The 27,479-nt window shown below is 45.0% G+C and overlaps 8 protein-coding genes across 8 annotated transcripts; 4 read left to right on the top strand and 4 right to left on the bottom strand.

Annotated features, from left to right (window-relative positions):
• Positions 1-1,299: 1,299 nt before the first annotated feature.
• Positions 1,300-2,325, bottom strand: LOC9651068 (probable protein phosphatase 2C 11). Its single transcript, XM_002972216.2, has one exon. It carries the CDS (start codon positions 2,323-2,325, stop codon positions 1,417-1,419), a length of 909 nt encoding a protein of 302 aa, XP_002972262.2. The 3' UTR covers positions 1,300-1,416.
• Positions 2,326-3,541: 1,216 nt separating this feature from the next.
• LOC9650599 (probable pterin-4-alpha-carbinolamine dehydratase, chloroplastic) lies at positions 3,542-4,343 on the top strand. The gene is made up of 3 exons (XM_024677493.1): positions 3,542-3,862; positions 3,914-4,106; positions 4,178-4,343. The coding sequence occupies exons 1-3, from the start codon at positions 3,551-3,553 to the stop codon at positions 4,267-4,269; spliced, it is 597 nt and encodes a 198-aa protein (XP_024533261.1). The 5' UTR covers positions 3,542-3,550; the 3' UTR covers positions 4,270-4,343.
• Positions 4,223-6,147, bottom strand: LOC9650598 (purple acid phosphatase 2). Its single transcript, XM_002972215.2, has 8 exons — positions 5,956-6,147; positions 5,689-5,889; positions 5,500-5,611; positions 5,215-5,438; positions 5,009-5,147; positions 4,717-4,937; positions 4,552-4,655; positions 4,223-4,487 (listed from the first exon to the last, which is right to left on the bottom strand). The coding sequence occupies exons 1-8, from the start codon at positions 6,145-6,147 to the stop codon at positions 4,319-4,321; spliced, it is 1,362 nt and encodes a 453-aa protein (XP_002972261.1). The 3' UTR covers positions 4,223-4,318.
• Positions 6,148-7,849: 1,702 nt separating this feature from the next.
• On the bottom strand, positions 7,850-12,197 carry LOC9651067 (serine/threonine-protein kinase 4). Its single transcript, XM_024677126.1, has 23 exons — positions 11,579-12,197; positions 11,428-11,516; positions 11,264-11,371; positions 11,105-11,212; positions 10,961-11,051; positions 10,840-10,892; positions 10,727-10,789; positions 10,631-10,675; positions 10,541-10,576; positions 10,432-10,487; positions 10,301-10,382; positions 10,108-10,239; positions 9,941-10,052; positions 9,706-9,868; positions 9,451-9,646; positions 9,178-9,393; positions 9,028-9,113; positions 8,823-8,962; positions 8,508-8,764; positions 8,374-8,432; positions 8,256-8,311; positions 8,143-8,195; positions 7,850-8,078 (listed from the first exon to the last, which is right to left on the bottom strand). Exons 1-18 carry the CDS (start codon positions 12,156-12,158, stop codon positions 8,863-8,865), a joined length of 2,316 nt encoding a protein of 771 aa, XP_024532894.1. The 5' UTR covers positions 12,159-12,197; the 3' UTR covers positions 7,850-8,078; positions 8,143-8,195; positions 8,256-8,311; positions 8,374-8,432; positions 8,508-8,764; positions 8,823-8,862.
• Positions 7,984-8,652, bottom strand: LOC9650597 (photosystem II 10 kDa polypeptide, chloroplastic). Its single transcript, XM_024677438.1, has 3 exons — positions 8,508-8,652; positions 8,256-8,311; positions 7,984-8,073 (listed from the first exon to the last, which is right to left on the bottom strand). Exons 1-3 carry the CDS (start codon positions 8,650-8,652, stop codon positions 7,984-7,986), a joined length of 291 nt encoding a protein of 96 aa, XP_024533206.1.
• Positions 12,198-12,247: 50 nt separating the features above from the next.
• On the top strand, positions 12,248-14,431 carry LOC9651066 (pentatricopeptide repeat-containing protein At2g35030, mitochondrial). Its single transcript, XM_024677437.1, has one exon. It carries the CDS (start codon positions 12,248-12,250, stop codon positions 14,429-14,431), a length of 2,184 nt encoding a protein of 727 aa, XP_024533205.1.
• A 52-nt stretch (positions 14,432-14,483) lies between these two features.
• Positions 14,484-16,095, top strand: LOC9651065 (tryptophan synthase alpha chain). Its single transcript, XM_002972409.2, has 9 exons — positions 14,484-14,681; positions 14,734-14,880; positions 14,979-15,044; positions 15,119-15,227; positions 15,279-15,355; positions 15,453-15,530; positions 15,581-15,658; positions 15,711-15,770; positions 15,821-16,095. The coding sequence occupies exons 1-9, from the start codon at positions 14,517-14,519 to the stop codon at positions 15,950-15,952; spliced, it is 912 nt and encodes a 303-aa protein (XP_002972455.1). The 5' UTR covers positions 14,484-14,516; the 3' UTR covers positions 15,953-16,095.
• A 7,934-nt stretch (positions 16,096-24,029) lies between these two features.
• LOC112347025 (LRR receptor-like serine/threonine-protein kinase FLS2) lies at positions 24,030-26,805 on the top strand. Its single transcript, XM_024677125.1, has one exon. The coding sequence runs from the start codon at positions 24,528-24,530 to the stop codon at positions 26,622-26,624; it is 2,097 nt and encodes a 698-aa protein (XP_024532893.1). The 5' UTR covers positions 24,030-24,527; the 3' UTR covers positions 26,625-26,805.
• The last annotated feature ends 674 nt before the right edge of the window (positions 26,806-27,479 follow it).

Genomic DNA, 27,479 nt, shown 5'->3' with positions numbered 1-27,479 from the left:
ATCTTATGCAATAAAGTTAATCTCTATAATTTTAAATTTGCATTTGATCAATTGGATTATTAAATAAAAATAACACTATAATATTCAATAAACAGTTTATACAAACCCTTCCTCTTGTTGTTTCAATTACAAAATGTATCAGTTGACCAAAGGGTTTTAACTCTTGGTACTTTAGAAAATATATCCTGGTTATTTTGGTACAAAATTAGATTACAATTATTTTGTAAAGAAAGATAAGTATTCATGACACAATTTGGCTGGATATTACAATACTTATTTGGTGACCACACAGCTTTCTTATTTACATTATATAAAACGAGATTACCATCCTCTTGTAATATAAGATAACAGTTGATGTCATTTCGTGATATGAACCACTTTGATTCATGTCCGATATATAATTCTAATTTGCAGTTAGGATGTAAATAAAGGTGTGCTTTTTTATTTGGAGATGTTATAAATTGAAATTCTAATAAAGTATTATAAAGTGTAAAGCTAATTAATGTACTCAAGGAAATATGACAATCATTAAAATTGTTAAGCTGATTTGATGGTCTAAAGCTAGATTTTATAGAATGAGGTAAATTTGTATTTCTAACCCAGTAATAAATACCATAAATCCCTGATGTTATAGCAATCAATCTAGAACCTAAACTTATAAGAGCAGGGCGATAATACATTATTAAGTTAACCAAGTCTCGTAACATTTCATCAGTGTTAACACGCTCTCCAGTAGGATTAGCAGAACAATACCTATAGCTTTTCCCTCTCTCCCGGCTGTAAAGCCATATTTGTACATACACAGTTATTCTACCATATATTTCATCATCCAAATCTATTCTACCTACTATATTTTGACCTACTGGCAGTGTTGCATGACGAGGAACTCTGACATTTATTATTAAAAGTAAATTTGATATAATCCTAGTTGTAGTATTTGAATTTATAAGATCTGTATCCTCTGGTCTAAAACCGATTTCAGGTGCATTAACTAATCTGGATAAAATCAATAACAAAATGCTTAAAGCCATATATTTTCTCAAGACTAACCAAACTAAAAGAGTTTAATACTTGTGACTATGCCTATTTTAAACTTTATTTTCTTTGATGTTGTCAAAAAATTCTTAAATTCCTTTAGTATTGACAATTTATTTGTCCATAATTTTAAGTATATTCTTATTAATTTAATACCTCTCTGAAAGTTATATTATATTTTCACAACAGTGTTTGTTATAATATGTGAGATATAATAAATATATGTATTCTCGTATAGTTCCGTATCCGACTCCTATTTGAAAAAGGCTGCTTACAAGGTTTTCAGTTTCCTAAAAAATTTCCTAAAATTTTTCGCACACATAGTATTGGAGCGCGAGATACAAAGCACGATTTCCCCATTCCCCACCTTGATTTATAAGCTCAAACGCATGCTGGCACTGGAACGAGGATGGCCATAGTTATATTGTCCGTTGTCCCTGGCTCGTCCTTATCCTTGGGATTCTTAGCCTTAACACAAGAATCCATAAGCTCCTCGCAAATCCTTGATACCAATGGCCCTCCTTGGCTCTCACTCTCCATCAGCTTGCCACGCACAAAGTCCACCACCTCCTGGCTGGATCGGCACTCCCAAACACCATCCGACGCAACCACCACAAACTCAATCCCCGGATCACCAACCACCGTCGCCTCCCTGATCTCCGGTGCTGCGCTCAGCTGCTGCTTCTCAGGCGGAAGGTCGGCCGGGATCTTGAGGCGGTAGTCCCCGATGCCCCTGCTCACGTTGAGATCCTTGAGCCGCCCGAAAGTAACGCTGCCACCCGCGGCCTCGATGCGCTCTCTCTCGTCAGGGAGGTCCGGTTTGTGATCCCGGCTCAGCTCTTCCGCCACCCCGGCCCTGGAAGCCACGCACCGGCAATCGCCCACGCCCGCCACCGTCACCTTTGTGCCGCGGTCGCTCAGCAGCACCACCGTGGCCGTGCAGCCCCCGGCACGAAACACCGAGTCTGGATCCGATGGGTCCTTTATGGTGCCCCGGAACTCCCCATCCATGTCCATGAAGGATTTGTGGAGGACGAGGCCGAGATCATCGAGAGGAGCGCGATCTAGGATGCGAGCGTGCATGTTCTGGGCGCAGAACTGGGCTGCTCTTGGAGAGATGTGGGAATCGAAGACTCCCACATATGCCATACCTTTAGTGTCAAGGTCGGCAACGACGGCGTGAGCGTCCTCCATGAACCAGCGCCATCCCTGCATACACGACACACCGATCTTACAGTAGGGGCCTTCCACGTCCTGTGACACCTTCTCGCGCTTTGCTGCTTTCAACATCGCTGCACGACTCTAGGAAGGGTTTCTCTCGTCCTAGTTATATACAGAGCGGGAGAAAAGGGAGACGAAAGGGATCTAAAGGGTCATTTGATTGAGATCTCTTGAGGTCAAGCAGCCACAGTCCAAACCTCTGGAACCAGGTCTCAGAGAAATGGCACAAGAACAAGTGCTTATCTAGCCTACGTGTTTTCCAGAGCCTGTGCCTGCTACTTTGCTCCATGATGTTACTCGCAAGACACTTGATCCCTGACTAAATGTATGTTCCTCTCTACTTTCCCGTGATAGTTTCAAGCTTTGATCGCCCTTCTGGCTTAAGCACACACCTGTTCTACTCAAGTATCACGTTTCCTACTGCTCAAGCTATGAGACCTTGGTGATAGGTCCGTTCTCTATGTTTTATGATGCTTCGTGAATGCGCCAGGATGGGAAGAGTGTCCACCAAAAGCGCTCTCGAGTTTCTTAGTCGTGACGAAGCAAGGCCAAAGACTTTGGAGAAAGCCAGATCTCGCTCGTGTCAACAGAGTTGTAGCAGACGCTGGACACGATGCAGCTGCTCGAGCTCCCGGTGGCTACCTGGCACTGCTGGACTTCTGGAGTGACAGAGAAAACGCTGCTGGTAGTGATGTAGACGATCTTTTGGCAATTGGTTTCTTGGTATATAAATGATCACTTCCACTCTAAATTTGAGGTTTACTACACTGTAAATTCAATTGGTTCGTGTACAATGCCGATTTGAAGGTGTTGAAGTTATTGAAGTGTTATTGTAGATTTTATGAGCTCTATGTATCAATTGGAAGTTTCTACTTGAGATCATATATCTTAAGTTAGATTTCTAAAAGATGAAGAAGCACCACCAAAGTGTTCACCCCCTTTATAAAATGGTAACAGTGAGTGGTTGGATCTGAAGAGATTGTTTTCCTGATAATCAAAAGAGAAGCTTTTGATATATTTTAATTCTCTTCACATTGAGTGACCGTTATCTTGTTATTATAAACTATAAACAGCTATAATATTAATTTTTTCAATAAAATAAATGTCTATGAATATATATGAAAGATTATTATCTAAACTAAATAAGCAAATGAAATGATTTGAAATGAATGGCTCAAAAATTTCAACCCTAATTGAGTGATATAAACAAAAAGCCTGAATAAACAAGAAATATCTAAATAATAAATAATTATGAAATCTTATTTAAGAATGTGTTTGTCGAAAATTGAAGGCCATGGCGATGGCTCTTCTTGGCGTGGCAATGCCGTCATCTTCGACTTCATTCCAGCTTCCCGCCTGTGGTACACGCAAGGTAATGCTCGTCCGAGCCACAGCAGCAGGGAAGGACATCGAACTTGGAGCCAGGGATCCATTCCCGGAGGAGCTGGAGAGCAAATTTGGGGACAAGGTTCTTGGGAATGCTAGCACCGAGCACATCATCCTTGTTCCCTCCCGCCCGGTGGAGATTGCCCAGAAATCTTGCGCTGAGCTTCCCCGTGGTGCAACAGCCATGACCGAGAAAGAGGCCAAGGAATTTCTTCGCAAGGCATGCCAAATTGTTTTCTTTTTCCTCTTTTGTAACGTTTCCATTGGATAGGTGGTGGGATGGAGGATCATAAACGAGGATGGCTGCTTGAAGCTACAGGGCGAATGGAACTTGGCGAGTTTTAGCGCTGGAGTGGAGCTCTTCCAGAGGATTGCCGCTGTAGCCAAGGCCGAGAATTACTTCCCCAGCCTCTCGCTCGATCGGAAAAACAGGGCCAAAGTCGACATATGGACGGAGTCACTTGGTAGTCTCCCTTCTCAGGATTTCTTTTCTTGTTTTTTGTCGATCGCTAAGAAACCTGTGATTTTTGCGCAGGTGGCCTCACAGAAAATGATTTCATCCTCGCAGCCAAGATAGACAAACTCAAAACCTCCGACTTGATAAAGCGAAACAGGGTTTGGGCCTGATTTACATTCTGTAAGATAGTCTGCTGGTTGAGCAGCTTGAATTTTTAAACTACGAGGAGACGCGATTGATAATCCATGTAGAGTCTGCTACGACGGCATCGCCATCGTCGTTTCGGTGCCAATTGTACAAAGCATGAGTCCTGTTCCTGATGTCCAGCGTCGCAAATCCATAGCTTGCTTCCCGAAATGCAGAATAGCTCGGCTGGGGGCTCACAAAACTACATATATACGATCTTGATGAGCAAACAAAGAAACCTTTAGAACGAAAGAACAATCACTCACCTTCCAACCAGGCCTTCCGAGTTTCCACCATCTCCAATGTTGATGTAAACGGGAGCGTTTTCATCGCTACAGCCGCCAGAGCAATTCAGCGCTGAAGCACGAAACTGGAAAAAGCGAAAGAATGTCGACAGTTTCTTCAGGGGAAAATAGTTCACATTTTTCTACCGTGCGCTCGTAGGCATGGACGTGACCAGCAAAGAATATGTCGGCCTTGGCATTAACGATGAGAGGCTCGAGCACAGAGCGCATTTCATCTCCCTGCTGGTAGTGGTGTGTGTTGCTATTGTACCATGGGACGTGCTCCAAGATAATCAGCCATGGCGTCGTGCTTCTATCCACCTTTGAGAGCTCGGTTTGTAGCCATTGGTACTGAGTGCTACCTTGAGCTATCCAGGAGAAAAACAAACATGTTTAGAGTTTTCAAGTGCTGGGAAAAGAATTGGAATTGCATGCTTACAATAGTCATCGTAGTATGAGATTGCGATGAAGTGAGCCGAGGCTCTCTTGAACGCGTAATACAAGCTCGACGTGCTCCCGGATGCTTGGTAAGGCACTGGAAATCTTTTGTTGAAAGCTTTGAACTTCTCGGTCTCTCCCTGGCAAGATCGAAACTTTCAGATGGGAGGAAAATGGAGGAAATTGTTTGGCCTCGTAAGTTCTTACGCTGTTGCCTTTGGCCTCGATCTCATGATCGCCCGCCACCCACATCCACGACTGGAACGCGGTGCTGTTCTCCAGGAGGCGAAGCCATATATCCCATCTCACTTGGCTGTTGCTCCTGTATCTATCAGCGTAAGACATGTCTCCTACGAAGAGCATCGTCTGGCCGCCACTTCGTGTGTAGTGAGCAACTGTTTGAGCAGAGTTTATAGTCTGTCCGAGATCAGCTTCAAGAAAGAAAAAGAGGAGAAATCTCGGTTAAAAGCTCTAGAAATCGACTAAAGCTACCTGTGATCCCAAAAACGTGAGCAGCATCCGGACCAACTTCTGGAGGAGTTGTGAATGAGAATTCCCGAGAAGAGCTTCCATCTCCAACCTTGTAGAAATAGGTGGTCCCATACTATAGACAAAACGACGGTCACGGTTAGGTTCGTTCCAAGATTCAACCAAACAAAGATGGAGTTTTGCGAGGCTTACATCGAGTCCCTCCAATTTGGCATGGTGGATAAAGCCAGATGTGTAGTCGCCGTATGTGTACGTTGTGACATCGCTTTGGACGCTGCTTGTATAGCTGTCTTTGCTCTTTCCATACTGGACGATGTTGCCGCTGGAGTTGGCCCAAGTTACCCACGAGACCGTCGTTGTTTGGCCAATGTAATCTCCTTGCGTCAAGTGAACCTTTCCAAGAAGAGATGATCAGATCATCAACGCGAGACTAACACAAAAGCTCGCTTGAGGAGTTACCTGTTCGGGAAGGTTCAAAGTTGCGTCGAAAGTGATGAACCATTCGCTCGTCTCTGGCAAATCCCCAGAGTCTTGGAGCTTTCTCACGAATCGACTGGTGACTCCCTTGGAACCCTGAGGCTCGCAGAGAGCCTGGAGGATAAAAATCGCGGCCAGAAAGAGAGCCTCGAAGAAGAACTTCAATGCAGCCATTTTTCTATGCTTTTTCGGATGTGTTCCAAAGGGGCGAGTTTATATAGCAGCCAAGAAGTAGCTCGTGCAACCACCATCAACCTCGAGATCGTTAAGACCACAGCGTATCAGTCCATTTCATATCTTACCTCGAGATTTCGTCGATCGGATGTTTGTCCCTGACACAACTCACCGCTCGAACAGCACGTAAGATAGACATCGCCGAGCTCGTTCTGTTGAAGAACGAAACGAGGGATTAAATTATGCCGCTCGACTTGGAGAGCGACGGCGCGACCACTGAATCCCGAGGATTCTCCAGCTGTTTTGATGATCACGTTCGCTCCATACCTTTGTAGCTTGCCGAAACGCCATCGTTTTTGTCCATTCTATGCGAATGCTGGTAAAATAACATCATATTGAAAAGGACTTAATAACCCTGAGGTAACCCTATAGCTCCAGAGATGGCGACTCAGTACAAAACGATACACCTGGTTTGTGAAAACTTTGCTAGCGCGTGTTTCCATTCCTGGTTTATAGATTCGTCACGCTCAAGGCTACCACAACCTCGCGAGAACAACTCTCACGGAGCTCCGGCGCTTGATTCTTTTTGGAGGATGGCGAACTATCAAACTTGGGCGTCTCTTGCAACTCTTGAGCTCCATTTGGCTATCCATCTTGTCCCGCATCTTTCCATCCTACAGGTTTGATGCCAGTCTCACTCCTACTGGCTGGCTACAGGTATAGAATGAATGAAAAAAAGAAAAACTCTGTCCTTTTTCCTTCGTTCTAAGTTTCTATCGTTCTAAATCAATCAGGTCGAGAAGTGTCGTCAAATGGTTGTAGCGAGCGGACTGGATAGCAAAATCGGATTAGTTGTAGTCTCTCCAATGACAAGGTAAGCTCGCTTCGATCTAACTTTTCTTACTTCTTTTTACTTGCAAAACAAACAGGACACTGCAAACAGCCGCTGGGGTGTTTGGCGAGCGAGAGATTTACGACGACAATGGTGAAGCAAAGCCGATCCTCATGAAGAAAGGGAAGACGAATCCTTGCACAAGAGCAAAGCCATCGACAAAGTCTCCACCATTTGTAGCGCAAGAGCTTTGTCGTGAGCACATTGTGAGGGCCTCTCTCTCGTCTTTTTGTTCCAGAGTTTACTAATGTCCTCTCGCGCGCGCCAGGCTCATTCGGCAGCGCATCGCAGGCGTGATATCAGCTCCTACAGAGCGGAGTTCCCAGGGATTGATTTCTCGCTCGTCCAACACGATCAGGATGTGCTGTGGCGGCCCGGGGTGGAGGAGTCTCTCCAAGAAATGCAAGAGCGAGCCAAAGCTTTCTTCCAATGGTAACAAGCTTGTCTAGATGATTCGCCCGCTCGATCTTTTGGAGTTGAATCCTTGGAGCTTGGTCCGTGCCAGGTTGATGAGTCGAGAGGAGGAGGAGATGGCGGTGGTTTCTCATTCCTACTTCTTGCACGAGTTTCTTAGAGCTATCAGTGGAAGCTCTACATCTGATCCTGGGTGGTAATTCCTCTGCTTTATAGTTTTCTGCTCTTCTTCTATTAAAACCTTCATTACAGGCTTGAGAATTGCGAGCTTCAAACGATCGTAATCGAATCGTGTGTCGAAGATGGTGAGAAAAATTGGAGGCTTATAAGTATATCGCGTGATTAAACCAAATTCTGGAGATTCTGGAGCATGAAACTTTGACACACAAAACAGACTTTACAAATGTTTACGTTGTTCTTTTCATATTTCGAGTCATGTTTGTTTTGCGATCAGATTAGCTACCTACGGATATTTGCTTGTCGTCGAATACGTAAAATCTTTTTATCCACAGGATAATGTTTACAAGACTTTAGCTTGCGAGAGCGCTGGTGCTGTAGACAAGGAACACTCCAGCCAGAAGCACACCTCCCAGCGTTATTGCCCATAGCAGCAGCCCCGTCTGGCCTGGAAATCCAACAAGAAAACCTTACAACTCGAAGGAAAAAACGAAGCAAAAACTTCCACTTACCACCCGTGTAAACGTCTCCCGAAGGCGACCATTCGTCTGGAGTGTAGATGGGACTGCGAGAATTTCCAGCTTGGTTAGACTTCTCTCCGTTATTTCCTCGTTTCCTTGCTCACCTGTATCCGTCCACATTGGCCCCGTATTTCTTCGTGAATTGGTACACGCCCTTCCCCTGTGTGATTCATAAACAAGAACCGAGATGGTTCAGCTCACCGCAGAAAAACTATCAAATACCTTGGTTCCGCGACCAGATGCGTCCAATCCCGACTTGAAAGAGAGGTCTCCAGAAGGGCCTGTTTGGATCGAGATTGTGAGATTGGAATGAAAGAAGAGTGAGGATGTAAAAACGAGCTAAAGTTTGCACGTACCTAGAGGTGCTTTGGTCGAGATCTTCTTGCCTCCCCTGGCTGTGACGGTGAGGCGGGTGCTCAACGCCGGGAGGCCCCGTGCTGCCACTGGTGCTCTCGCGAGGGACGAGCCGCAGAAGGCCGAGCGCTCCAACACTGCCGCCATTGCTCCTCTCGCTCCAAAAAACTCCTCTCGGACACTCTACCGCTAGCACCACAAGTCTTTAAGTGGCTAAGATGATGCCCAGGTGGCCGGCTCCCACTGGCTGCTCTAGATCCTGGTTTAGATGGTAAGAGAATAACAAAGCTCTTGGATTAATTTGACTAGCTACTTACACTGGAGTTGGGATGTTTGCACAAAGCTGCCATTCTTCTTCTACAGGCGCAAGATTGTTCGCAGGGTGTCAGATAAGTTGCCAATGACGCGCTCTTCTTGAGCAGCTTGCCAACCTTGCAGCGGCATTTCTTCGTAGCATCTGTATGAGAAGCGAGAGAGACGCTTAGAACTTGGAAGCACTCTCGAGATGGATAGTGGTAGTACCTTTTGTGATAAGCTAGAGCGCGCGCGAGATTTTGGAGCGTGCTGCTTGTCGCCAGGCTTTGATAGACGCTTGCGGGCAGAGGCGTCTGCTGTGCAAAGGAGCTCGTCACTCACTGGTTCAATCAAGAGAGCAGCTTGTGTGTTAAATACCTCACTAGTTCCTGGCTTCTTCCCCTTTTTGAATGTGGAATCCGCCACCCCGGCCGCATTGTAGAGTTCTTCGACGGTTTGCAGCGCCACAGCGCCGCTGTGATCGGCAAAACCGTTCCCCAAGACGTCGTCGGATAGCAAGGCTATTGCAGAGATGTCAGTCGCTCGTAGAAACGGTATTGGGACAGTGTTTCCAGCCGCGTAGATGGACACTAGCTGCCACGGAAATTTGGATCAAGCAAAAGTTCCAGGAAACGAAAGAGAATTGTGTACCTTGTCATGCAAAGCAAACCCTCCTAGATTACGGGGCGTTGTTCCACCCACAGTACTAGCTCCATCTCCAGGACTTTTTCTTCTTCTCAGGGTTTGGCTCTCGTTAGAAAGTTGTTGATTTGGTGATAAAGAAGGTGGCGTAGCCGGGGAGAACGGAGGGAGATCGATTGGCGCTGCAATCACAGGCTCGTCATGTCTGAAGAATTAACGGGATTAGAACGTCCAGAAAGCCGTCAATGAACGACGAACGCGTACCTTTCTTCGCCAACTACTTTTTCGCTTTCCACCTTCGCATTGCTTTTAACGGTGGGATTATCCCCTTGCAGGTCGGTACTTGATTGATTCAGCTGAAGCAAGTCACTAGATTGTGCCGTTAACGACGAAGTTCTATGAACGACCATCGTTCCAAAGTCGCCAACTAACACACACACACACACACAAAAAAAAAACCATCAGAACGCAAAGTTTTTGTAATCCAAGAATAGTCAACCATCAGTATCCTCGTTGTCAATGTCCGCCTTTTCCTTGTCTGGTCTAACTAATACAGTCGCAGCCACGCTTTCATGCATTTTTACGGTTTGACCCCTCTCCCATGACCATTGCTGAAGCACACAAAATGACTTTCAAATCAACGAAGCACAAATTATCAAAGCTCACCCCATTCCCCGAGGAAACTGTTGCTTGTTCTGGACCAAACGTTCGAGCAGACAATTCCTTCAATGCTCGAGCTCTTTCGATCCTTGGAAGCATGGATGTAGCGCTACCTTTGCATTTCTCAATAAACTTGTGCTGTACAGGGAAATTCACGGAAATGTGATGGATTAAACTGATTCTACAAAAAGAACCACACCTGAAGTAATGCGGTTGCTGTCGGTCTGAGACGTGGCTCCTTTGTCAAACATTTGGCTACAAAATCGTGAAAAACCAACGACCTGAATACGCTCGAGATTTAGCACACATAAACCAAGACGATTGACGTACCATTTCTCTTTATCCTCCAGCATTGGCGCAGGCTCCCTGGAAATCATGAACAAAACCTGAAACGAAACGCAGCAAATTATGCTTCATCGAAACTAAACAAACGTCATACACGCATAGGGTGAACATTCGATCTTGGAGGAAGCCCCTGCATCAATAATAAGTTTCAGTCCTTGCATGCTTTGTTATTATAGTTACTTACCTCTGCCATTTCAATTGCCGAAACTCCTAAAGCCCATACGTCCACCTAGCTGAGAGATTAGTTCTCACAGGAAACAAATATCAAAGACACGCTTACCTTGCCATCATACCGACTTTCTTGTATAACTTCGGGAGCCATCCAATGAGGAGTACCAATAAACTGCAAAGCAATAGCTTATAGCAATGCAAAAGAAACATTTCCATACTTACAGTGTTACGCTTAGACATCGTTCTTGTAAGCTGCGCCGCAACACCGAAATCACCTGCACAGACGTGAGTTGAGTAGTGCAAAAGATTGATCTCTTTTGTACGCCAGAGACTAGATCCTTACCCAGCTTCACCTCTCCTTGTTCCGTAAGTAAGATATTTCCCCCCTTGATATCACGGTGGACTTTAAAGATTGCATGAAGGTAAGCAAGTCCCTAAGAGGCAAACACTAAGCATCTTGTGCAAAAACAATTCTTTCTTTACGCACCTTCAAAGCCTCTCTGCATATATAGGCGATTTGAACTTCTTCCAGAGGTTCATCAGTAATGCTCATGAGATCCCCAACGCTGCCTCCTCCACAGTATTCCATAACAATCTGGAAAAAACCATTACCACTTGCTGTTTCTTTCCTTGCTCGACAACTTACCCATAAGTATTCTTCTCCTTGATAGCTTCCCAGATAGCGCACAACGTTGGGGTGATTGCACTGCTGCAGCATCTCAATCTCTCCTCGTATCTCGTCATAGCCTTCTTCCTAGCTTACGGAGATAACATAAGAACCACTTGAAAGAGTACTACAAACTTTCTTACCCCTTCCGTCAAGGATATAACTTTGATCGCGACGAACTCGGATGTTCTACGATCCCGAGCCTTATACACCGCTCCATATGATCCCTTTCCTGCGAAAATCCCACTCTCCATCAAGAGAAGGAAAGAAAAAAAGAAGAACACAAATCCTTACCAAGCTGGTTGAGAAGATCGTACTTCAAAGAAGGATCTTCACGAGCCACATTCTCATGCACAGGACTGCTGCTGCCTCTGCGCTTTGCAAACCTCTCGTCATCCTGGGGAGGAGCTAGAACTTCGTCCCTGGACCTGGGAAGGCTCGGTTTCTTCCGGAGAAACGCGCTAGATTCCGGAGCCCTGCGGACGAACGAATCACCAGTCCTGAGGATCACTGTCGAGAATTCCTCCCTGCTAGCCTTGAATTCCCCAGAGACAGGATCGCTCCTCTTCACGGCGCTCTCCTCGTCCTCGTCTTCCCTGGCCGATCCCTTGTACACCACAGTGGAGTAAATATCATCTTCCCCATCGAGATCGCCCCCGGCCGCGGATTTGTCGAGTAGCGCCGAGAGATCCTTGGCACTCTTGTGGAGCGCGGCCGAGTAGGCACTGGAGTGATGATCCGGCTTGTACACCACTGTCGAATAGAGATCCCCAGCTCCTCCAGCTGCCGCATCGTCGCGATCGTCCTCCTCTTCCTCCTCCTCCACATTGTGCTGCGAATCTGGAGAGCCCGGTGGCGCCATGGGCGACGCCATACCTCCCTCACTCGCAAAAACCCTATCCCTAGCTCGCGATTCTCCCACTCAAATCTCGATGTGGAGCCGCATTGATCCATCCTCCTCCCATGTTTGGGGATTTCGCCCGGGCGCTTCTGCACTGCCGGGATCTAGCCCAGGGATCACAGATCCACAGCGCGATCCTCGAGAGCAAGCACCGGCGCAGCGTCTACCTTGCCAATCTCGCGCTCAACATGTACAACAAATGCGGCAGCCTCGATCTGGCACGGAGATCCTTCGACGCAATCGCATTGCCGGACATCTACTCGTGGAACACGATGATCGCGGCATATGCCACAGCCGCGCATCCACTGCAAGCCAAAGAACTCTTCGATGGGGCGCCGCAGAGAAATGTAGTGACCTGGAATTCCCTTTGCAGTGCCTACGCAAGAGCATTGGATTGCGATCACGCGCGAGACTTGTTTGTTCGAATGCCGCAGAGAGCCACAATCTCCTGGAACACCGTAATCGCAGTGAATGCCCAAACTGGGCATCTTGAAAGAGCGAAGCATTACTTTGAAACGATGCCAGAGAGGAGCGCTGTGTCTTGGATCACGATGGTCACGGCCCTGGGACAGAATTCCTGGGAACAAAAACAAGATCATGTCTTTGATCTGTCGCTGGCGCTGGAATTCTTCCGCCGGATGCCGGAGTGGGACGCCATCGCTTGCAATGCCGCCTGCAAAATCCACATCCAGCACAGGGATCTCGACGCCGCGAGGAAGATCTTCGATCTCATGCCGACCCGGGACTTGAATTCCTGGAATCTGATGATCACGGGAGCTGGGCAGCTCGGGCAGCTCCAGGAATCCAAGAGACTGTTTGATCTTGCGTTGGGGAAGAACTCTGTGACCTGGAACTTCATCGTCGCCGCCTTCTCCAAGGCGGGCTATGTTCCGGAGATCCGGGAAATATTCCAAAAGATGCCACACCACTCGATCGTCGCGGGAACCGCAGTGATCGACGCCCTTGCCCAGAGAGGGCATCTGGAGGATTCGAAGAGCGTGTTTGATGCGATGCCGGAGATCGACACTGTCGCTTGCAATGCGATGCTGTCGGCGTACTCGCAAACTGGAAGACTAAATTCCTGCAAGGAGTTCTTCGATCAATCCATGCCGGAGAAGAACGATGTCTCGTGGACTGCCCTCGCTACCGCATTTGCTCTCTCTGGGCATGTTGATTTTGCGCACCGGGTGATCGATCGAATGCCCGAGACCGATCCAATCGCGTGGAGCGTTCTCTGCCAGGGCTACGCTGCGAGCGGAAATCTGGATTCATCGTCTCGAATCTTTGCTTTCATGCCCAGCAGCGATCTCCCTTCGAGGAACGTGATGATCGCGGCATTTGCTCGCAATGGGGATCTTGCCGGAGCCCGGCTCGTCTTCGATGAGACCCCAGTCTCGTCTCGATCCGGCGCGTGGAGCACGATGTTCCAGGCGTATGCGCGAAGTGGGCATCTCGATCCGGCGAAAGCCCTCTTCGATTCCAAGCGCGAGCTCCACTCGATCGTGTCATGGACCGCAATGGTTGCCGCCTACGCGCGCTGGGGAGAGGCCGCCGCGGCGAAAGCTGTGCTGGATCGAATGCCCGAGTGGGACGTGACAGTGTGGACGATCGTGGTGTGTGGATTCGCCGACAATGGCGAGCTCCAGGAGGCCCAGCGCCTGTTTGATCGAATACACGAGCCGGATCTTGTGCTGTGGACCAGCTTGATGGCGGCGTACACGCGCAATGGCAAGATCCGCGAGGCCGCGACGATGTTCCGCCAGGCGCGCTGGATCCCCGACCCAATCCTCTGGAGCGTGATGCTCGCGGGCTTCGCCCATCACGGCCACCACCGCGACGCCATCGATCTCTTCCGCGAGATGCTGCTCCACGGGATCCGGGCGGACGAGAGCGCGCTGACGACGATGCTGCTGGCGCACGGCGCGGTTGGATCCATCGCGCAGGCGCACGAATGTTTCGCCGCGATCTCCCGCGACTTTGGGCTGGATCATCCGTCGCTGGGGCACTACACGGCGATGATCGATGCGCTGGGCCGGGCTGGGGAGCTCGGGGACGCCGAGGGCCTGGTGGATTCGATGCCGGTGGCGCCGGGGAGGATCAGCTGGGGGAATTTGCTGACGGCGTCGTGGATTCATGTGGATGCCGGGCTGGGCACCCGCGCGGCGGAGCACATCTATGCCCTGGAGCCGGAGAAATCCGCGCCCTATGTGACTCTGGCCAATATCAACGAGCTCACCATCGATTGATGGAACCCTAGCTCTCCATTGCATTTTAAAAGTTTGGGCGGGAAAATGCCCACAGACATTTAGGGTTCTTGAGGGGTTTTCTTCCATGGCGGCTCTACAGGGCGCGCACTCTGTGGGGATGAGCAGTGCGCCCTTCATCAGATCTAGCAGTGGACGTGCTCGGGTTTTCGCCGTGGCGGCCGTCGGCACTCCAGTGGTGACTGGAAAGGGAGTCAGCGCCAAGTTTGCCCAGCTTCGCGAATTGAAGAAGGTGAGGATCCATCCTCTCCTTTTTGTGATTGATACAAAATGTGAAGCTGTAGATTGCTTTGATCCCGTATATCACTGCTGGCGATCCCAACTTGGAGACCACGGCTGATGCTTTGAAGCTTCTGGATGCTCGAGGCGCGGATATTATTGAGCTGGGCGTTCCTTACTCGGATCCTTTAGCCGATGGACCAGTGATTCAAGTAAGAATTTTTTAAATTTTTTTTGCATCTTTGTTTTATTCTTCCTGATCCAACTTTCTTTGGATATTTTTTTTGTTTGTTTGTTTTCAATCTTTCAGGCTGCTGCCACAAAGGCTCTCAGGAATGGTACGACGCTGGAAAACGTTCTTAGCATGGTTCATGAGGTAAATGTCTCCAAAGTTTCTATTTTTCTTATATAACAGGTTTTCTTTTACAACGAGTTTTTTTTTTATAACAGGTAGCACCAACTTTGTCTGCGCCGCTGGTGCTCTTCACTTATTTCAATCCAATCCTCAAGCGCGGGATTGACAACTTTGTGGCCTCAATCAAAGAGGCTGGTGTTTCTGGTGAGTGATGCTTTTTTTCTCTTGCCAAAGCTTACGAAATCTGGAATTTAGGCTTGGTTGTCCCCGATGTACCTTTGGAAGAAACTCAAGCTCTGAGAGAGAAGACAGCGGCACAAGATATTGAGCTTGTAAGCATCAGGTACCAGTGCTCTCAGTTGAAGTGTCATTGAAGAGCCCACCTCTTTTGGATAGTTTTTGTTCTTAACTCTCGGTTGATCTTTCTAGGTGCTGCTAACCACGCCGACCACACCGAGGGAAAGAATGGAAGAAATAGCCAAATCATCACAGGGTTTTGTGTATCTTGTGAGTTCTTGGTCTTTAACTATCGCAGTAGATCTGATATCTTTCCGTAGGTGAGCTTGACCGGTGTGACAGGGGCAAGGGCTTCTCTCAGTATCCGAGTCGAGGAGCTTCTTAAAGACCTCAAGCAGGTATACTGCTGATTTGGTTTTCTCCAGTCATAATAAACTTTCAACTTTTCAGGTGACGACGAAGCCGATAGCTGTTGGATTTGGTGTTTCGACGCCCGAACAAGCAGCTCAAGTAAGCAAACCATACCACATACTTTGTTATAGCGTGCTCTTTTGGAACAGATTGCTAAATGGGGAGCGGACGGTGTAATTGTTGGTAGCGCAGCTGTGAAGCTCTTGGGTGAAAGTAGCTCCCCGAAGGAAGGGCTTGCAAAACTGGGTGCGTTCATATCTGAGATGCGGAGTGTGTTGTGAAACTGCTCCCAATGGATCAATCTTATCGCCAAGGGAATTGTTGAGCGTTGGAAAACAGCATGACTTTGTTCCAGTCTCTACTGGTATTGAGATGCAGCGCTTATCTGAGAAAAGTATAAAGCCCCGAATGAGAGTTGAAGTAATTCGCATGGTGTGATCAAACGGTTTGGATCTTCTGGTTGCTTTCTCCGTTTTGGGATCACGTCCCGACATCCTCCTAGTAACCTCCACCCCCTCCACCTGGCTCAAGGTATGGTCCATCCCCAGGCGGCGCTCCATCGCCTGGAAGATCCCCCGGCCTTGATCGACGAGCACCACTGCTGAGAGCTGCAAGAACCATTCCGTGAACATTTGAGCACCAGTTTGCTATCACCTGGACGTCAAGAGCACGCTCCAGGCCACCACTCGAGCAGCGAGCTCGCGTCAGAGGCCATGCTACCACACTTTCCGTAGAAGCCGACGAGAGAGACCACCACCCCCGGGTCGACTTCCAGGGCTTGTCGGCATGCATCACCATGGACGAGCCGCGAGATAGAAACAAGCTTCGGCAGTCATAAAAGCAAACCTTTCCATACGTTAACTTCCCTAGTCTGGAGCTTCCCGCATGCCAACCTTGATCAGCCTTGGTAATTTCGGCCTGTGTAGCAAAAAACAGAAATATTCCCTTTCATGGCCTAGGGATTTAGGCTGGCTAGGAGGATCACGTCCCGACATCCTCCCTGTTCCACTCGCTCCCTGTTCGTTTCAAAAATGAAGGGAGAAAACAAGCATTACACTTCTGAGATCGGTTTCCACAAGAAAGTTTCGCATGTTGAGCTCATCTGCGGCAGCTGCGTTGTGGCCAACCACACAGATGGTATCTATCCATTCACGCTATATACTCCAGCTAGGAAGGAGAGCTTACACAGTCCTTCTCCGGCAGTGTATGCCAAGACTTTAGACAGATAAACTTTGTTTCTACGCATTGTTTGACCGCAGGTTTTCGTCCGGCTTGGCTCAAGGAGTGATGCCAAAGGCACTCAAGGACGTAGAATGTAATCTTCCTACTTTTTGAGATTACATCATGGTGTTCTCTCTCTTCCAGGCTATGTGATCCCAAAAGGCTGTGTTTCATCACAGTACATCACAGTCAAGAAAATCTTTACGTTCTAGGGCTAGGGTTTAGGGCTTATCCTGAGGAGGGAGCTGGCCGTTTGCAACCTGCTGCCCAGGAAGAGTTGGAGCTCAACTATTCTTCTTGTTTTTTTTGTTGTTTGATATATCAGAGAAATATCCTTTGCTCATCTATTGTCACTATTCAGACTTTAGATCCTGGGATGATGGCTCTCACTAGCAAAGTGGCTAGTCAAAGGTGGATTAGCAAGGAAGTTGGCAAAGAGAGCGAGTCACAGAATTGTGGCTGCAAAGGAAGTTCTTGGCTATGGCTACATTAAGGCCCAGGTCAGGGCAAAGGTGGTAAATGTTGAGATAGGTGGTGTTATGTGCTATGTGTGGTGTGGAGCTCAAGGGTAGAGGCTTGTGTTAGTAGAGGTGCTAGACAGTGTCCTGAGGCACTAGGTAGAGCACTAGACACTGGCAAAGGCACTAGAGGCTGTAGACGCTGTTGGCAAGCTGAGGCGATGCATGGGCGTTGTAGCCCTGCGATTTTCTAATCGCTCCTCTTGCATTGGAATTTCGGGTTGGCTACTCAGAGCCTGGGGCCCCATCTTTCCATTCTCCCTCTATGCATCGTGATTGATCCATCAATCAATGCAACAAGCCAGGCCGAGCACTAGACACTATTGGAGTGCGGCTGGTGAGTTGCTCAGGGCGAGATGAGGCAGCATGGCACCAAAGCTGGGTGTTGGGTGGAGGTGCTGAGTGCTAGGAGAGGCACCTAGAGGGCACTAGCTCTAGGTGTGCTGGATTAAGGTGATGATAAGCACTAGCTAGAGGCATTGTGATTCTTAGGTAGGGTCTAAAGGTGCTGGCTAGAAGAGAGAACCTGTGGACGGCTAGTTTAGAGAGTGGCTTATAACTCCACACAAGAGCATTACCTTCCAGAGATCCTTGCTCTTGCTTCAAGTGGTTTAGATTATCCAAGGCCTCAGTTTGAGGTAGAGCACCTTGAGAGGGAGCAATGTAACAATTAGAGGATGAGACTTCCAAAAAAGGAAATGTTTATGATCTTGTTGTGGAGCAGAGGCATAGGCAGGTGTGAGTGTGGTCCAGAGGTATGGATTGGTTATTCACAGCTCAGAGGCGAGGCACTAGCTAGAGGCGTTAGCATCAGGTGGCTGGTTTAGAGAGCTATTATGGCTCTGGATTGGGTTAAAGGAGAACAGTGAGAAGATTCTTTGGGAAGTGTTATTGAGAGAGAGGCATCTATAGGATCGATCAAGAGGCAACAAGCCGTGATAGTTCTAAAGAGGTAAAGTATAGGATAGATTAAGAGGCAACAAGCCATGATAGTTCTAGAGAGGTAAAGCATAATTATAGATATCTTGAAAGGGATATAAAAATTCTTGGAGAGATTGGAGGGACAGTTTCAGAGGTAGAAGAGGAAGTTAGATTTTGGGACTAGACATACAGCAAAATAATCCAAGGTTTAGTATGAGGTAGATCACCTTGAGAGGGAGCATTAAGTGTTTATGATGGATGAAGATCAAAATGAGACTTTAAAGCCTTCTGAGTGTTTAAACTATTATAATGTTTGAGCAAAAAGGAATATTAAAGTGATGAATATAAATATATTTATTTATTTATATTTATATTTATAAAGTGATAGCGCTGCCGGCCATTGGATCCCAGGCCTGGGCCAGGGTTGGTAGCCATGGTTGCATGAGAAATTTTTCTGATGTTTGCACTGGCTAGTGGGAGACCACCACAGCTCCAGTGCTCATTGGCTCCAAGTGAGGCAAAACAGGCATCTAACATGTGTCACTATTGATGTCTTGCCTCCATGCCCGTTCTTTTTAACTCACCGTAGATGCCCTGCCGTAATTGAGCTAACGCTTGCTTGCCAGATCAGTGGCAATCGCAGCAATTGCACTCCTTCCTGCAGAGATTCATGTTCAGCATCAGGCTGGCAGCTGCTAATTTGGCCCCCAACCCCAACAATCTGGATTTTTGTGTGTTGAGACGTCTTCATTTGGGTTTGTGGATGCCATTTAGCGCCAGAGCCAGCCTTCACAGCCATAACCATCAAAGAGTTTGCAATCCCTGTCCTTCTACAAGAGAGAATAAGCCCAAGGTGAGTTCTCGACCCCACCCACCTCTCATGGATCAAGTGTCATTGTATTCTTAAAAGCATGGGAGGCTTTTTGGGCGCTCACCACACCCTAGAAAATGTGTGCTAGTCCTGTGTCTAGGTTTTGTTGGTTGTTAGATTAGTCTCTTTTTTTTACAGCTTAAGGCATGTATAGATTGTGCTCTCACTATATAGTCTTCGATTATTTTTTTTAAATTTTTTTTTCGGGTGTAAGAACATGAGTTTTGGCTTTTACTTAAAACCTCTGAAAATTTTAAGATAAGTTCTTTGATTTTCCTTTAAATTGATGCATCACTCGCATCTACTTTTTGCCTTATGTTTAAATTTGCACTAGATAGGTTATTTCATTTCATTTATCAAACAAAAATTCCTCCCTAGCAAATATGCCTTGGCTTCATGAAGTATTAAAAGGCATACATCACCAGTTGCCTCTAACTATTGATACTAACACATATGTTCATATTCACAACAACTTTGCATATGCTAATGAAGAAACTAATTTAGACTTTGAACATGCTAATGCAAAAATTACTTAAAATCTTTACGATACTAATACAAATATAGCACATGCTGATGAAGGTCATACAAATATAGACATTGAAAATGCTAATGAAACTAATACAAATGCATGCAATCATCATAGTTATACTGTCTATAAATTAGTACATCAAAGAATTATAATGACCATACAACACATATGTTTAATATTGGAAATATGTCATCCATATGTGTCTTTTGTGGTGCATTACATTTTGAAAACGAGTCAAGATCAATGTGTTGCCAGAATGGAAAAATTTCCCTTCCTCAACTTTCATCTTTACCTAATGAAAATAAAACCTCCAACTTTAAAATTAACATAAGAAATTTCAATAGTGCTTTTGCATCAATGGGTGTTAATATTGATAATTTAAGTGGTAAAGGCTTATATTGTTTTAGAATACATGGTCAAATTTATCACAATATTACTTTAGCATATCCTGCTACTAAGATGCCACCATCATATGGACAACTTTACATACTTGACGCATCTGAGGCTATAAATATTAGAAAGCAAAACCCATTCAACATAAATTGTGATCCTAATTTGTTATTATAGTTAGATCATTTGTTAAGAATAATAAACCCATATGCACAAGCTTTTCAAATGATGTATAATCTTGAACTACAAGAACAACATCACTTAATTTGTAATAGAACTCTGAAGCATGGTATTTACATGATTGTTAGAAGTGAAGGTACTAATTTACATTGTTATAACTTGCCATAGATTAATGATGTTATTGTTGTTTTTGCTATTGATGAAGGTGAGCCATCTCTTAATAGAGAAATATGCATACATCCATAAAACAACTTTTTATTCTTAATGAAAATTGTGATCTTATAATTTATCCTTTACTTTTACTATTTGGTGATAAAGGTTGGTATGAAAAAATTTACCACAATGAGTTGCATGTAATGCTACTCCAATACTATGCATATAAATTATCTCAACGAGATAGCATTGGCAACTCTTTCCTTTATGATCAATTGCTATATGTTGGGAAGCTCATTTAACAATTTATGATTAATGCTTATGTAAAGGTTGAATCTAACAACTTTAATTTTTTTTGCACTCATCAAAAACACTTAAAAGTGGATTATTACACAGGTTTTATGGATTATGTTAGTAACAGAGCCGCTACTAATAACACTGAAACTAAAAGAGCTATAATTTTGCCTTCTACATTTCTTAGTAGCCCACGAGTAATGCAACAATATTGTCAAGATGCTATTGTTATTGTCACATATTTTGGAAAACTTGACTTATTTATTACATTTACATACAACCTAAAGTGGCCTGAAATTGTGCAAAACTTATAACCAAATAAATCACTTCAAGATCAACTTGATCTTATTTCAAGAGTTTTCAACTTGAAACTTAAAGAATTCCTACATGATATAAGTATTAAAGGAATTTTTGGGAAGTGCATTATATATGTTTATGTTATTGAATTCTAGAAAAGAGGTTTGTTTCATTGTCATTTATTAGTAATGTTATCAAGTGAAGACAAGATAAGAAACCATAACTCAGTTGATGAATTTGAGATTGCACAGCTGCCACATCCACTACTAAAACTAAAATTGCATAACATAATTATAAATCATATGATACATGGTCCATGTGGTTATTTAAATCCTAGAAGCCCTTGCATAAAAAATAACAAATGCTCTAAGAATTATCCAAAAGAATTTAATGTTGAAACCATTTATTGTGTTGATGGTTATCCTGATTACTACTAACCTGATAATGGAATCACTTTTATAAAAAATGGTTGTACTATTGAGAATAGATGGATTATTCTTTATAATAAATACATTTGTAAGAAATATAAATCACATATCAATGTAAAAATCTGTGCTTTTATTAAAAGTATTAAATATTTATTTCAATATGTACACAAAGGTTATAATTGTGCAACATTAGAATTCTTAATTGCATCTGAAAAATGAGGGACTTTAAATTGGGACAAAATCTCAAATTTTATTGATGCTCAATATATTTTTGCTTTCAAAGCCATATAGCATATATTTAAGTTTTGTATGCATGATAAATCATTAACTATTATATACCTTCTAGTTCATTTACCTAATTTTTAAAATGTTTATTTCATATTAAGTCATGAACAAAGAGCACTAGAAAAAGCCACTTAAAATGAAACAATGCTTGCACAATGGTTCAATTTAAACATGCAAGATAATAATGCAAAGCAATATACATATACTCAAATTCTATTGTACTACACATATAATAAATCCTCTCATAAATGGCAATTACGCTAATGAAAAGTTAAACTCATACCAAGAATGTATTCCATATCTCTTTTTAATAGTGAGTTGTACCATTTGTAGCTTATATTGCTCTATAAAAAAGGTGCTATATCATTTGAAGATATGTATATTATCAAATGTGTTATTTTCTCCTTTTTTAAACAAGCAGTTATGGCAATGGGATTTTTGGTAAATGATTCAGAATGACAACATTGCATACAAGAAGTTCCTACTTTTAAAATGCCATCCCAATTAAAATAGTTATTTATTTTTGTTTGTTTGTATTATTCACAAAGAGATCCAAATTTATTATGGGATCAATTCAAAATTGATATTTTTGAGGATTATGTTACAAATGATATAAACTATTTTGATATTGCTTTACTCAATATTAATTCAAAATTCCAACTACACAATAAATCTAATTAAGATTTTGGTTTACCACTCCCAGCTATTACTCCTATTATCAAACACATACTTAATACACAAATCCTTGATCCATTATAAAACCAAATCAATACAAACAAAATCAATTTAGTTATGAACAATGTTATATTTTTTACCTCATTATGAATGCCATTGATACAAATCAGCATCAATGTTTTTTTATTGATGGACCTGGTGGTACTAGGAAAACTTTTCTACTTAATACTATCAATTACAGCATTACAATTAAAAAAAATAAAAGTAATCAATATGGCATGGACTGGGATTGCAAGTATTTTGCTAAAATATAGTCAAACGGCACATACAATTTTTAAACTTCTTATTCCTTTAAATAAAACTTCTATTTCTGTTTTAACAATTAATAGTGTTGCTAGAAAAACCATTAAACAAACAAATGTTTTCATATGGGATGAAATTAATATGGTGCTTTCTTGCAGTTGATAAATATTTTAAGTATTTCAAATGTAATTTTAAACCATTTGAAAGTGTTATAGTGATTACAAATGGTGACTTTCGTTAAACCCTTCCTATTCTTCCCCATGGCTATAGAACTTCTATTATTTCAAGCTTAGTTAAAATGAATAGACTATAGTCATTCTTTACAACACTAACACTAATAAAAAAGCATGTGTTTAAGCAATCTTTGTTTTTCTGAATAGCTTCTCAAACTTGGCAATGGTGATAGTAGTTTGAAGTTGCCATGTCTCCCACCAAATATTATCCAAATACCACATGCACTATCTATCTCTACACTTATTGTAAACTTTATTTTCCTAAATATTAATGACATTATAAAAACTTACATAGCTGTATCAAAGGTTATTCTCACCCCACTCAATGACGACATATTCAAAATAAATAATGATATTGTTAGAAGATTACCAGGTGATCCATATGTTTACTTAAGCATTGACACAGTTAACTCAGATCACCCTGAAGAGTTCCCAATTGAATTCTTAAATTCAATCACCCCATCATACTACCACCACACAAATTAATTCTAAAACAAAATATAATTTTGATTTTTCTTAAGAACATATCTCCACAAATTATACCACATAATCATTGTGAATATAGTTTATGCTGAAATTCTTAAGTAGACTGACAAATACAAGGCTTTCAATTGTGAGTTTCAAGTGCACACCACAACAAAGTTAGCATTGACTGGTGTGCTTTGGGTGGTGTGCCATTTTGGTTATGGCAACGTGCTATTAAGCTGTTAATGGCAAAGATATAGTTTTCATCTTATTGCTTCCTAAGTGCAACTCTTATTGTAGTATAATGGTTTTTGGCTCATCCCAGGAACCTATTTAATAGGTTGTGGAGCAAATAGCAACACCTACACCAAAGATGGGCTTGAAAGTATTTTTTAGGCTCTTTGTGTTCAAAATGGAAGAATGCAACTCAATAGTGATCTAATCTAGCTTATGTAATGCTCATGGGTAGAGTTCGTAAATTCCAGCATAGGAAATCTGAATTTGAGGAGTTTAAACAACAATCAAGTATGGTAAATGCATTACAATTTTGTGATTACAAATAGTCAAGAAAATGTCTTTCAATTGTGGAGTTGATCAAACAACAAACATAACTAAGCTCAGCAAACCTTTTGAAATGGCCAAATTTGCCAACCACCCTAGGCAATTGTTAATATATGTCATATGTATATAACATATATCCATATATAGCTCTGCACTGCAAAAGTCTGGCGTCGAAGAACATACCAAAAGCATGCTCTTGACGCCCGGAAGTAGACTGCGAATGGAAGATTGATACCGAAGCATGGCCTTAGACTTGTCTTCCTTTGATGTTTCAACACGTCCAGGATTCGGATTGTTTTTTCGAAGATCAGTCCAACTAGTCGAACTGTGGCGAAAAGAAAATCTCAAACGATCGAGGAACTTACATGGTTCGAGCAGCCACGGCGATAGCTCCTCTTGTCCGCGCTCCGCTTTGCCGCGCGCCCCCTCTCCCGAGCACAAAAACCCTTGCCCCCGTTCGCGCTTAACGAACCATCCCATCTTTCCACTCTTTGATGTTCTGATCCATCGGTTTGATTAAGGAGTATTGGCTATGTCTGTCACGGATTTGCTGCTGCCTTTGTTCCTACTCGTCTTTCCCACAAGGTCCCGGTCACAGTGCCCCACGAATCCATCCCCAATCGTGAACGACACACAGGTTCTTTTCTCTCTCCGTGACAGGCTTGGCATCAAAGTGTGGAACGAGACCGCCAATCCAAGAGCATGGCGGGGTGTGGAGTGGAGCTCGGACAACCGAGTGGAGGGCCTCGCTCTGGCTAGGTTTAATCTCTCGGGAGTTCTTCCTGCCATCTGGGACGAGCTTCCATCGCTGGCTCGCCTGGACCTCTCGCAAAACGGCATCTCCTCGCTAGAAGTCACTGGTTGCAAGAACACGCAGCTCAACCTCCTCAACTTGAGCTCCAATTCTCTGCGAGAGTTCCCGGGTAATATCTCCAGCCTCCAGAGTTTGGAAAGCCTGGACCTCAGTGCGAACTTCTTATCAATGGCCGGAGTTCCAAAGTTTAGCTCGACGCTGCGATCGCTCAACCTGTCCATCAACAACTTGACTGCGAGCGTTTCCATCGGTGGTAACCTGGGACTGGAGGTACTGGACCTATCGCACAACGGACTCAGCGGCTCCATTCCAGAGACTTTCGGGGAGATGACGAATTTGACGCGCCTGGACATATCGTATAACAGGTTTAGTGGAGATCTACCCGATATCTGGAGCAAGAACTTGGAGCTCAGGTACTTGGATATTTCCAACAATTCGCTCCAGGGTGGTTTGCCACCGAGCTTGCGAAGGCTACGCAAGCTCGCGGATTTAAGCGCTGGATACAACTCTCTCTCCGGGCCGCTGGAGCTGGAAGATGGCGACTTTGCGAGCATCGAGACTTTGCACCTCTGGCAAAACTTGTTTAACGGGACGATTCCAGTGAAGGTGGGAAGCTTGAGGAACTTGAGGCTGCTGGTTCTCACGGGGAATCGTTTCAGTGGCGCCATACCTCCGGAGTTTGGGAACTGCTCGAACATCAGACAGATCTTGCTCGACAGCAATGACTTGACTGGAACCATCCCAGGCGAGCTCTCGAAGCTCTCGCATCTCCAGCAGCTAGTTCTCAACTACAACGACATCGGTGGGGAGCTCCCTTCCGGACTCTCCAACTGCACGGAGCTCGTCCATCTCTCACTGAAGCGGAACAAGTTCTCTGGAAATATCCCTGACAGCTTTGGAAATTTGAGCCGCCTGCGCTATCTGTCGCTTTACAGCAATGATCTCGTCGGTTCCATCCCGGCCTCCTACGGCAAGATGAGCTCGCTGATCTACCTCAGCGTTAGCTCGAACAACCTCTCTGGAGAAGTCCCCGCGATGCTGCAAAACGTCTCGACTTTGCAGTTCCTCTTCCTCTCGAACAGCGGCTTCAGTGGCTCCGTCCCGGACTGGCTTCCCCGGCTCACGAACTTACGAGAGATGGATTTCTCGTATAACAGGCTCTCGGGAGAGATGCCGGCAAGCATTGGCCGACTGTTTGCCAACGTCCAGCTTTACCACAAGAGCAAACTGCTTCTGCTGGACATTAAAATGCTAGGACTCGTCTACAGCAGCTTTGCCTGCCCGACATCCATAAACTTCTCCTCTAACCAGCTGACTGGAAGCATTCCGACGGCCATTGGCGACCTCTACAATCTTCAACTGCTGGACCTGAGCCACAACCAGCTAACAGGTCCCATTCCCGAGTCCCTGGGGAAGGCAAGGAATCTCTCCAAGGTGTGGCTCGCGGGCAATCGTCTCAATGGCTCCATACCATCGTCCGTGGCGGACCTCTCGTTTCTCACAACCTTCGACGTCTCCAACAACAGCCTAGTGGGACGGATACCTGACAGCCCGCAACTCTCGTCCATGGACGCGGCTCTCTTCGCTGGGAACCAGCTCTCTGGCTTGCCACTGACCAACACCTGTTCGAGCACTGCTACGCTGCCGCATAGGCCTAGAAGAGACGGACAAGGTGGTAGCGAACATGACCAAAGAGACGTGACAACACTTGTCAGCGTCGCCATCTTCATGGCAGCCTTTCTCTGTGCTTTCTTATGGACCTTCTTCTTTACTTTATACCGCTCATCCATGCCGCTGCAGTCCTTCCTCGCGTAATCCATCACCATCGAGCGATTGCCATCAGAACGTACGCAGCCGAGTCTGTGTGGGAGTGAACAAGACCACGTCAGCACACAGCCACGTGAGCGATCCAGACGCCGCCACGGATCGTCACGATAAACCCATACATTTAACCATGTATCAACCGTCATAATAATAACACAACACCGTTTCATAATACCACATGGTATCGGAGCAGCGAACGATCTAATGGCAAGAGGACAGTGGCAGATGAAGAATCAAAGGGGCCAGGAACCCTTGGCTCAGGAGCGCTTTGGCAGTGCTGGCGTGGGTGGAGCGGAAGATCCAGGAGCGAAAGCGCCAACAAGCTCTTTGCCCAGCCTGCCGGAAGGTGTGCCCTTGTTGCGGCCGAGTTTTTCACGATTCTTCTCCACGCCGTCCTTTCTAAATTCTCTGTTTAATCTATTCTTAGATTAATAGATAGAATGTCTTCTGGAAATTCTTGGGACTCTGGGGGCTGGGAGAAACTTCTCCAAAAGTTCACGGGACAGAATTTCTCCACTTGGAAAACAAAAGTACAGCTTATCCGTTTGGCCAAGGACTGCTGGCCTATAGTGGATGGAACGACTCAACGTCCGGCTGCTGCGGATGTAACCCAACGGCTCGACTGGGACTCCAAGAATCGAAAAGCGCTCTTTGTCATCGGGTTAGGTCTTGGGGATGAATTCGTTCATCTCCTTGATCTTACCAAAACAGCCCACCAGAACTGGACATCCCTTACACAAATCTTCGCTGCCAAAGCTGCCAATGCTAAGGTGGTGCTAACACAAAGGTTCTTCACGATGAGAATGCAACCTGATGACACCATGGCCACTTACATTGGAAAGTTTA

Source organism: Selaginella moellendorffii, unplaced genomic scaffold (genome assembly GCF_000143415.4).
Source record: "Selaginella moellendorffii unplaced genomic scaffold, v1.0 SELMOscaffold_19, whole genome shotgun sequence".
Lineage (NCBI taxonomy): Eukaryota > Viridiplantae > Streptophyta > Lycopodiopsida > Selaginellales > Selaginellaceae > Selaginella > Selaginella moellendorffii.
Note: the sequence above shows the minus strand (reverse complement) of the source record. Positions and strands in the feature narration are given on the sequence as shown.

What these genes read in the sequence shown, in the direction of transcription:
- LOC9650599 (XM_024677493.1), top strand. Translation starts at nt 3,551, where the DNA reads ATGGCGATGGCTCTTCTTGGCGTGGCAATGCCGTCATCTTCGACTTCA. An exon ending in CCAAGGAATTTCTTCGCAAG is followed by an intron (nt 3,863 to 3,913) that starts GCATGCCAAATT and finishes TCCATTGGATAG; the next exon opens with GTGGTGGGATGGAGGATCAT. An exon ending in CATATGGACGGAGTCACTTG is followed by an intron (nt 4,107 to 4,177) that starts GTAGTCTCCCTT and finishes ATTTTTGCGCAG; the next exon opens with GTGGCCTCACAGAAAATGAT.
- LOC9651067 (XM_024677126.1), bottom strand. Translation starts at nt 12,158, where the DNA reads ATGGCGTCGCCCATGGCGCCACCGGGCTCTCCAGATTCGCAGCACAAT. An exon ending in ACAAGGAGAGGTGAAGCTGG is followed by an intron (nt 10,893 to 10,960) that starts GTAAGGATCTAG and finishes ACGTCTGTGCAG; the next exon opens with GTGATTTCGGTGTTGCGGCG. An exon ending in CAGCAACCGCATTACTTCAG is followed by an intron (nt 10,240 to 10,300) that starts GTGTGGTTCTTT and finishes TTCCCTGTACAG; the next exon opens with CACAAGTTTATTGAGAAATG.
- LOC9651066 (XM_024677437.1), top strand. Translation starts at nt 12,248, where the DNA reads ATGTTTGGGGATTTCGCCCGGGCGCTTCTGCACTGCCGGGATCTAGCC.
- LOC9651065 (XM_002972409.2), top strand. Translation starts at nt 14,517, where the DNA reads ATGGCGGCTCTACAGGGCGCGCACTCTGTGGGGATGAGCAGTGCGCCC. An exon ending in CACAGGGTTTTGTGTATCTT is followed by an intron (nt 15,531 to 15,580) that starts GTGAGTTCTTGG and finishes ATCTTTCCGTAG; the next exon opens with GTGAGCTTGACCGGTGTGAC. An exon ending in TTCTTAAAGACCTCAAGCAG is followed by an intron (nt 15,659 to 15,710) that starts GTATACTGCTGA and finishes TCAACTTTTCAG; the next exon opens with GTGACGACGAAGCCGATAGC.
- LOC9650598 (XM_002972215.2), bottom strand. Translation starts at nt 6,147, where the DNA reads ATGGCTGCATTGAAGTTCTTCTTCGAGGCTCTCTTTCTGGCCGCGATT. An exon ending in CCAAATTGGAGGGACTCGAT is followed by an intron (nt 5,612 to 5,688) that starts GTAAGCCTCGCA and finishes TTTTGTCTATAG; the next exon opens with TATGGGACCACCTATTTCTA. An exon ending in CTCATACTACGATGACTATT is followed by an intron (nt 4,938 to 5,008) that starts GTAAGCATGCAA and finishes TCTCCTGGATAG; the next exon opens with CTCAAGGTAGCACTCAGTAC.
- LOC112347025 (XM_024677125.1), top strand. Translation starts at nt 24,528, where the DNA reads ATGTCTGTCACGGATTTGCTGCTGCCTTTGTTCCTACTCGTCTTTCCC.
- LOC9650597 (XM_024677438.1), bottom strand. Translation starts at nt 8,652, where the DNA reads ATGGCGGCAGTGTTGGAGCGCTCGGCCTTCTGCGGCTCGTCCCTCGCG. An exon ending in CTCGACCAAAGCACCTCTAG is followed by an intron (nt 8,312 to 8,507) that starts GTACGTGCAAAC and finishes TGAATCACACAG; the next exon opens with GGGAAGGGCGTGTACCAATT. An exon ending in GCCAATGTGGACGGATACAG is followed by an intron (nt 8,074 to 8,255) that starts GTGAGCAAGGAA and finishes TTTCCAGGCCAG; the next exon opens with ACGGGGCTGCTGCTATGGGC.
- LOC9651068 (XM_002972216.2), bottom strand. Translation starts at nt 2,325, where the DNA reads ATGTTGAAAGCAGCAAAGCGCGAGAAGGTGTCACAGGACGTGGAAGGC.